The sequence below is a fragment of the Procambarus clarkii genome, chromosome 20, assembly GCF_040958095.1.
Source record: "Procambarus clarkii isolate CNS0578487 chromosome 20, FALCON_Pclarkii_2.0, whole genome shotgun sequence".
Classification (NCBI taxonomy): domain Eukaryota; kingdom Metazoa; phylum Arthropoda; class Malacostraca; order Decapoda; family Cambaridae; genus Procambarus; species Procambarus clarkii.
This window is the reverse complement of record NC_091169.1, coordinates 25,504,675-25,514,049: the sequence shown is the minus strand read 5'-3', so window position 1 is coordinate 25,514,049 and position 9,375 is coordinate 25,504,675. Positions and strand designations below refer to the sequence as shown.

Genomic DNA, 9,375 nt, shown 5'->3' with positions numbered 1-9,375 from the left:
CATACTTGACAATTGCAGCACATGCCGTAGCATATATTTTTTTAATGCTGTAAGGCCTTGGCCTTGGGCCAAGTGAGTTATTCAGCACCACGTTTTCCAGTCACAAACCATAATTTTGTGTCTCAGGATGGCTTGGTAGCAAGCCAAAACGTGCTTACCACAGTAATCCTAAAGCACAAAATTCTCAAAACTGAAAATTAGTTATAATTCCTTATTCACCAAATCTGTAAAATCTCTTAATACTTAGTGAGCAATAAATATTACAGTAAAAGGACAACTTTCCTAAAACATTCAATAATGGTTCTCCAAATAACTCAAGGCAACAAAAATACAAATTAATAACTTGTGGCAACAGTTATATTCGATTCTGAACTAGTCAGAATTGTTTGCACTACTGTATAATTGTGTAGTGAACAGGCTAAAACTTCCAGCACAGACAGCAAATTCTTAATTTTTAAACAATATTCCAGTGGAAGAATCTACTGGTAGAACTCTAATTCAATTTAACAATTATATTTGTACACAGGTTATGCCAAAACAAATTCTGTACAGTACTTTAGTTACTAAAATTATAAATTAAGTTTTATACTGTATGCATTATTGAATTTACTTAAAAAATTTAAATGAGAAATATTTTAGTTAAAAATATTCAGTACTGTACAATTGCATTTTTTGTAAAAGTAATCTTTGGTAATTTTAACACATCAGTATTGCACAGTAAATGTGTTCATACTTTTGAACAAGTGAATCCAGCAAGGGATACCACACTGCAGAACTCATAGCCCAAAAATAAAACTTTCTGTACTTAATTTAATGCCCACTACAATGAAGCCTTTCCAAAGTGATTGAATGCACGCTCTATAAATAGAATTAATACCAACTGCAATTTAAAAGGACAAGGATACAAGAATTTTTTTTCACTCTTTTACTGTAAATATTTTACTTCTTGCCAGTGACTGCAGCATCTTCTGCTGCCTCCTTCGCCTTCTTGGCACGCAGACCCCAGTTACGAGCAATAGAACGCTCCTGCAAGGATAAAAATGCTATGCAACAACTTGTTCAACAATCGCAGTAAAAACAATCTGTGATAGCCAACTAGCCAACTACTACACTCAAAAGTACAGGACCAATCTGAATAATTTAGGCAAATCTATGGATATTTTCCCCCCTTTAAATTTGTTCTCCACTGTTTCAAAGTGACTTGGTTGAAACTTCCACCACAGTAGTGGACATATCAGATTCAAGAAACATGTACAGTTTGGCAAGAATGGGCCAATATCTACCTTTGCATCTGGCGGTGCAATGTTTAATATTCACTCGAGCGAGTTTTCCCAATTTCAAATCAATATACAGGCTACAGTTTCAAAGCAATTCTTATTATTGTTAAATATTATATGCCATGTTGGTTGTTCTCTAGACTGGACAATTCATTTCTAATTTAGAGCCTAATTTTCAGTTATAAATTTCCAAGCTTGAAAATTTATGCAAAATTTACCAAATAAATTTCTTTTTAAAATACCTTTATCAAATTGCCCAATATGAAGAGAACAACCAGATTGTAATAGAATATGTGGGCTTGTCGGCTTCTGCCAACATCAAAGTTACCAATCAAGTTATCAATTATAATATTAATTACTATAACATCACATAGTTATCACCAGACTAAATTAACTACAGTACCAGGTAATATTACAATGCAAAATCTTACCCTTCGGAGTGCATTAAAGCAGCCATAGTTCCTCTCCTTCTTGGTAATTCTCTTGGCCTTCTCTCTCTTTGCTCTTTGGATGTAAGGCATAACCTCACCCACCAATTGTTGTGCCAATGCCAACTCTTGAGGCTGTAAAATAAAGAAGTTAAGGTTAAATTAAAACTCTTTATCCATTTGAGTGAAAAAAATTCCAGCTGGTAATGAATAACGTGATGCGCATTTTTTTGTAATAACAATTTCCATTTTCAAATTAGTGAGCAACAAAAAAAATAAGATGCATAAATTGTTGGCAAGAAAAATTAAGGAAGAATAGATAAAACTACTGTATATTCAATTTTGTGTGAAGGGTGATATCATTTAGAACAATGCCTGTTAACAATACATTTTCTCTTTGAAATTATTAATGTGAGAAACTTACTGCATAAACTATTCAATACAGGTAATGAAATGCCCCCCCCACAAACAAATAAACGCCTCCCCTTCACTGTTATACACGAGTAAGTTTTAAGCATAAAGTCAACCCAAGCTATAGATACAAGTCACTTATCACAAATTAATTGCAATGTAAAGTTCTCCACCACTCACCACCATTGGTTGGATACTTGCTAAACAAATGTTTGTCTTAAGGGGCCCCGGGGACTGAGGAGTATTTTTCCAAATGTGAAGTAGTGAAAATTTGTATACAAATGTTCCATTATTTGACATCAATGTTGTGAAAATTTCATTCCAATGTTAAAATTAACTATAAATTAATTAAAGAAATTAACTTTTTACAATTTTTAAAAAAATAAATGCGTGTGTGACAGGTGGCAACCAATACTGATGATAACGATAACAATAACGCCACCTATTTACAGTATTGAAATTCCAATTGCCTGAAATTCCAATTTCAACTTTGAGACACCGTCAAAAATTCAGTTTCAGACTTATTCTCACCATTTTCACGTATAGTATGTGCAAAGGTCTTAGTTCTAAGGTGTCCTCAACTCCGTTTAGTCATAAAGCTTAACGTTAAGCATTATAAATTTTTTTTGCGTTTAACTTTTGCACAAATTTGGATTGAAAAAAGTTTCAGTAAACTTTACAATATTTTGAGGCGAGGAACATGAACATTATGTCATTCTGAGACCATAATGAATAAAATAACAATCAATGACATTTTAATATTGTTAAAGCTAATTTAAAATTGTGAATTTTTTTCTAATTATTCTTCTGTTCATATGTTGGTGATCCATTAGGAAATGTCATTGCATTTACCATGAAGATACTGTATTATTCACAAAAAAATTGAGTGGGAGATTATTTTTGGTGCACCGTCAACGGGCCCCTTAAACCAGTGAAAAAATACATACACCATAGACATTTTAATTGGATTAGAAACATACCGATGAGTCAGTCTTCTTAGGTTTGCTGGCCTTCAAGGGGAATAGAATGAGTTTGCTCTTGTATTCCTTAAGGCGCTGAACATTCAGTTGTAGGGACTCCATGGATTTGTTGGTACGGCGGTAGTCTACAGATATGCCAATAGTATGGGCATACTTCTTGGCAAGTCCAGCAGCCTGAAGTACAATACGGATCATCAGAAAGTTACAACTAGAAAACATTTAGTAAAAAATTTAACATGGTTTGATACAGCCAATTTTGTAGGTTCTAGGACTTTACTAGTTCCCTGGATGGATAGCTGGCTGGTAACCTGATTCACCAACCGAGTGCAATTGTTCCAAGCAACTACCAGCTATGTGCACAATTGAAAATAAAAACAGTATTGAATGTAATGAAACTGAACTGGGAAAAAGGGTAAATGTATCTCCACCTCAACCAGTCCAAACAAAAGGCATCTTGTTACAGGCATCCCCTGCGAGTGTTTCTCGATTGGTAAACTGCCCCGTACGAGGAAAGGCACAGGTTCCACACTGATGTGACAAGATCCACCTCAGGGTGACTGAACACTTCAGAGTCAACAGAAGGAAGCATCACTGGCAGTCCACTATTGAAATGGGACAGAAGCAACATAACCCATCCATGACAATGTTGGAGACACCCCAACAGACGCCCCCGCCGGGCCGCGGGGACACTAAAAGCCCCGAAATCATCTCAAGATAACCCCATAAGTGACCCACACAAAGAACCAAACCCCAAGAAGCCAAGCACCCTTCTCAATCTTAAGGTATGCCAGAGCTACAAACTTGCACAACATGCTGTATACCTTAAGGAGCAGACCTAATCACCATCCCCAGGGCAGTCTGGCGAGTACTGGTCACAAAGCCCCAACCCAGAGATGAGGCATTTTTTGACACAATGATTGGGGAGGATGGTGCAATGCAAGTGAACCCTGAAAAACTTAAAAGGGGAAGCTGGAGAGGTAAGAGCCAACAAAGGGCAAGTGGGGTCAGTACCCACCAGTCCCAAGAGCAGAAAAGGCAGAATTGGAGGAACCAGGAGCAGCAGAACAAGCAAAACTAGAGGAACCAGGAGCGGCAGAAGAAGCGGAACTAGGAACGGTAGAACAGGTAAAAAAACTGATACAATGCTTGAAGCCAAACTCTGCCCAGGGAAGAAAGAATATAGATAAAAGTTCAGGCTCTTGCACTATCACTTGCCCAATCAAATTACCCATTTCTGTATTGAAACATGTAAACTGGCATAATCCATGTTGACCTTATGTTTATAATGAATAAACTGACATAGGCTGTTACATAAGAGGGAAATTGCCAAAAGCATTAACAAAAGCAATAGAAAATATGGGGCCAAGACCACTGTGCATATTGCAGAGGTAGATGTTAGCACCCAGAGATAGCACAAACAACACAAATGTGACAAAATTTACCACACACTGTATGCAAGTCTCATTTCAGAGATTGTACTTTCATATTACAATAGACACCGAGCTAAACAATTTCTTAATTCTATAAACTACTGTAATGCCAAAGTACCCAGTGGGCAAACGATGCTGGTTCAACGATGATAATGCAGATTCCACATTACTCAAGCATGTTTTGCCCACTGGGTATTAATTACCACCAATACAAGTACATTTGTTCAATTGAACAAATCTATTTTTGAACTCACCCTCAGTTCTTCCAAAGTAAAACCCTTTCCCAATCGCTGCTTTGTGTTGTACCTGAAATTAAATAAAATGTATAACATTTACAGCAGATTTTTCCCAGACTTTAAAAAAAAAAAAAAAAAAAAGCCATTAGGAGAAAAAGATTTGTAATACAATGTTACCAATTGTAATTAGCATCCTCACAGTAAATACTGTATGGTTTTGTCATGCTATTTTTATTACTCTCAACAGCTTTTCTTTCAATATATTGGGAACACCTAGCTGCATTACTTGAAACTGATCTTGCATCACTGTAGAATTAAGTTTCCATTCGTTTTGGGCAGTGTAGTCTAATGTTAATAGTTGTATATTTCTGTAATATATACATGGCAGAATTTATGCTAAAGAAATTCATAACAGTACAGTCAGCTGTCCAATGTGCTACATTCATGCGAGACCAGTGGTTCCCAGCTTTTTGAGATGGCTATCTTTTAATACAGTAATAATTACAGTAATTATAAATACAATATACAAAGTAAAACGCACAAAATTGAAAATGCATTATTCAAAAAGCTCACTCGTGATCAAAATAAATTAAAACGAAAATAACCTACTTGAAGGTTGGGCAACGAACAACAGGCCTTAGCCTGCCGAGAGGACGTGGTGCGACACAACGTGACTTAGCCTGCCTCTTGTTGCGGCGGCGTTGCTTACGGGCAGGTTGGTTGAACCATGTACGCACATAACGCTGCCAATCTTTATGGAAATGGCAATTTGGGACAATATTGTTTCTCTTAGGAGCCATGGCTAATCTGAAATACAATTTAGTTAGCATTACAAAATATGTAACAATTTGAGAAATATATACAAGCACACTAGAAATAGGCAGAACCTGAGGTTATACTTTAATTGTAAACTCCAGAAAAGATACTAGAGCCCTGAGGAAGCTGATGCAATCCCTGTGTAGCTGCGGGACATTTAAATCGTGCACGGCACCCTCAATTGTATATATACACAATGTGATTGGTATTAGGGTTAAATGACGTAATTTAATTAGAGAAAACCTAATACAGTATGTGCATCCTATGATGTGGTACCAAATGTAAAACACGAAAAACTAATTTACTTGGAGATAGAGCATTTTACAACACCATAGATGGTGGTTGGTAATGGCAATAAAGTTAAAGATTCGAGTCTTGTGAACTTTCATGGCAATCGCCCATCACCAATTTCAGTCTAATTTCATTGTACAGTATTTCTTAGCAGTCCCCGTGGCAGAGGTAAAACACCTGCCTCACAAGCCATTTGGCCTGGGTTTGTATCTTGGCTGGGGACGACTGACTGAATATCAATCCTTGACTGAAACCTCTGTTCGCCCAGCAGTAAATAGGTACCCGGTTGTTAAACGATTTGGCGGGTTGTATTCCGGGGAAAATTAAGGTCAAGAACCTGCCCAAAATGCTATGCGTGCAAGTAGATTTACAAGAATGCAAGAACTCTTATACAGTATATATTAAAAAAATTAAACTTTTTTTTTTTTGTTCAACATTCAGTACTAACATTACAGCAAGAAAATGTCAAGATTACCTCTTATGAAATTTAAGGAAGCTTTTGTGACTGGGCAATTTATTGAACCACATTACACTATTTAGATATACAGGCTAATTAAGTGTTGAACAATCTGTCTACATGATAACAGGCAAACAAGTGAACCTTGAGGCATACATAGATGGGCTATGGTCAAATCACATAGAACTGTTCAACAAAGTGCACCTTCAGTTTGTCATAACCATACATAAAGAGTCAAGTTAGGCTTTGTTATGTTAGGTTTCCCTCGTATGGGCCAATATGCTTTCTGTAGTTTCCTCGATTCTTATGTTTGTTTGAAAATCTTGTCAATAATGTGACATAGGCAGTACTAGTACATCAATAACTATTGTTCAATAAACAATAAATTATAATGCATTGTGTCGTGGAATAGGGAAGGGAACTATCAGGGGGGAAAGCAAGCCATTACAACTACATAGCACTGGGAGATCAGGATAACAATTTAGGATGGGACGGAGGGAAGGAATGGGGGCCCCAACCACTTGGGCCGTAAGGGTATTGTACACTCCTGTACACCTCAGTCATGTTAGCCCTAATGCTTCACCTTTCTAGAAAATGTAAATTAAGCTTTCTCAATCTCTCTTCGTATTAAAGGTTTCTAATTTGTGGGATTAACTTTTTCGTAGGGTTTTGAAATGGTCAAAGGATTGGCAGATGCAGTTTAATGCTGATAAATGTAAAGTTCTGAGGTTAGGTAATGATGATAGAGTTACAAGATACGAGCTAGATGGTGTTGTGATTGCGAAGTCGGATTGCGAAAGGGATCTGGGAGTTATGATTAGTAAGAATTTAAAACAAAAGGATCAATGCATAAATGTTCGTAATAAGGCAAATCGGACACTTGGATTTATTAATCGCAGCGTTAGTAACAAGACACCTGGTGTGGTTCTCAAGCTATATCTTGCTCTAGTTAGGCCCCATTTAGATTATGCAGTTCAGTTTTGGTCGCCATATTATAGAATGGATATAAATTCACTTGAACGTGTCCAGCGTAGGATGACTAAGTTAATTCCCCAAATTAGAAATCTTTCATATGAAGAAAGATTAACAAAGCTTAAGTTGCATTCACTGGAAAGGCGAAGAGTTAGGGGTGACATGATAGAGGTTTACAAGTGGATGAATGGACATAACCGGGGGGATATTAATAGGGTATTAAAAGTATCAACACAGGACAGAACACGAAACAATGGATATAAATTGGATAAGTTTAGATTTAGGAAAGACTTGGGTAAATACTGGTTCAGTAACAGGGTTGTTGATTTGTGGAACCAATTGCCGCGTAACATTGTGGAGGTGGGGTCCCTCGATTGTTTCAAGCACGGGTTGGACAAGTATATGTGTGGGATTGGGTGGTTATAGAATAGGAGCTGCCTCGTATGGGCCAATAGGCCTTCTGCAGTTACCTTTGTCCTTATGTCCTTATGTCCCTTGCTGGACAAGTTCTTGTGAATTCACATTTCTATAGTATGGTGCCCAAAACTCAAAACTGTATAAACTAAATTGGGCCTGACAAGAGCAAGATACAGGGCAAGATTAACACAAGGTGTTTATTACTAATGGATCCATGATCCAATCATTTCAATCAAATCAAAATCATCTCAAGATGGTCTGCACGAGCTGCACAAGTACTGTATCTGGGATTCAATCATTTTCGCAAGTCGAGCCCAACCCCAGGCCGGGCTCGGGTAGTAAAACAACCCCCACAACCCCCTCTGGGTAGAGCCGGTCATCTCACATCTGCGAGCCACACTTTCCTCACTACATTACATGCTTTGGCTTTATTTCCAAATGATTTGAAAAAATGTTGAAACCCAGAGAAACCTAACCATATATAGTTTTAACAATTAGAAAATGATTATATTTCTTGCAATTTACATAGGGTTAAAAAAAAATAACCAAAAATGATGTCACTGTAGATCACTACTATAACAAATCCTGTAACTTGTCCCCGGGCTGGGGTAGGGGTATATACAACTCACAGAATCTACTCTTGGTGTGTCCATCAAAATATATTTGTTGTTTTACACTACACGAGGCGAGACATCACTCATTAGTCTGCCTCAGAGACACCTGGTGGGTACTACACTTCATACCATACTACACTTCACCATACCCACTACCAACAAAACATTTTCACGTCGATTAATTTAGACATTAATAATCTAATCTAGCCTAACCCAAGTAATAATCTAAGCAGATTTAGGTGCGTTACATATATGAAAACATTAAAATAACTTTTTTTTTTTGGGGGGGGGGGGCCTAACTACCTGTGCACGAAAAGCACATGCACATATCTTTGCAATGTTCCTTATACGGTACCCACACAGTTTAGGGCATTTGTCTGCAGAAGATAAATATAACTCAAGTCGGGTAAATACTACACAACCAGACGGCCCTTAGCGGCGTGCACCGCAGATGTTGTCAACAACACAACCACGGCGGCTCATTTTTACCAACAATTATCTGTCCCATCTGCACATCCTGCCCAACAACCAGGGTGCTAACTACTCAACCAGTCCTCGCACCTTGCGGTAGTCCAAACTCAAGCTATCTGGGGCCTCACGTGACACTAGGAGAAGGCTTCACACAAACATTCCTCAGCACTAACCCTCACGGCTCCACGACAACAGGAAAGGAGCTTCTCGCCCAAAACAAACTCCAGAGATTGATTCTTGGTTCTTATTTCTTTAACATATTATTTCTCTATTTTCGTTATATCTCTTTCTTTTGACACTTTTAAATCAATTATGCAATATTTTTTTCACAAAATGAAATTTATGTGCGGTAAACTCACTAATTTTGGCAGATTGGTGGTTTAAAATATATTATTGAAAATTGAACTTTTCATGGTAAACAATATTAAATTCATATAATACCGATTATCAAATTTATATGATAATACATAATTATGCAATATGTATAAGATGTACGAAAAATAGAGTACATAATATTTATTGCAGTCATATAGTACGGCACAGGGATTTCGATGGAGTTCGGGCCCTTGCCAAGG

General features: G+C 37.3%; 1 protein-coding gene across 3 annotated transcripts; it reads right to left on the bottom strand.

Moving 5' to 3' along the window:
• Positions 1-910: 910 nt before the first annotated feature.
• On the bottom strand, positions 911-9,126 carry RpL13 (ribosomal protein L13). Of its 3 annotated transcripts, none has more exons than XM_045738063.2 (6): positions 8,974-9,126; positions 5,372-5,569; positions 4,781-4,832; positions 3,097-3,270; positions 1,709-1,840; positions 911-1,026 (listed from the first exon to the last, which is right to left on the bottom strand). In XM_045738063.2, exons 2-6 carry the CDS (start codon positions 5,560-5,562, stop codon positions 940-942), a joined length of 636 nt encoding a protein of 211 aa, XP_045594019.1. In that variant the 5' UTR covers positions 5,563-5,569; positions 8,974-9,126; the 3' UTR covers positions 911-939. The 3 variants fall into 3 exon arrangements, with proteins under 3 accessions (XP_045594019.1, XP_045594020.1, XP_045594021.1); XM_045738064.2 differs by having other exon boundaries at positions 8,891-8,989; XM_045738065.1 differs by lacking the exon at positions 8,974-9,126 and adding an exon at positions 8,929-8,953.
• Positions 9,127-9,375: the final 249 nt, after the last annotated feature.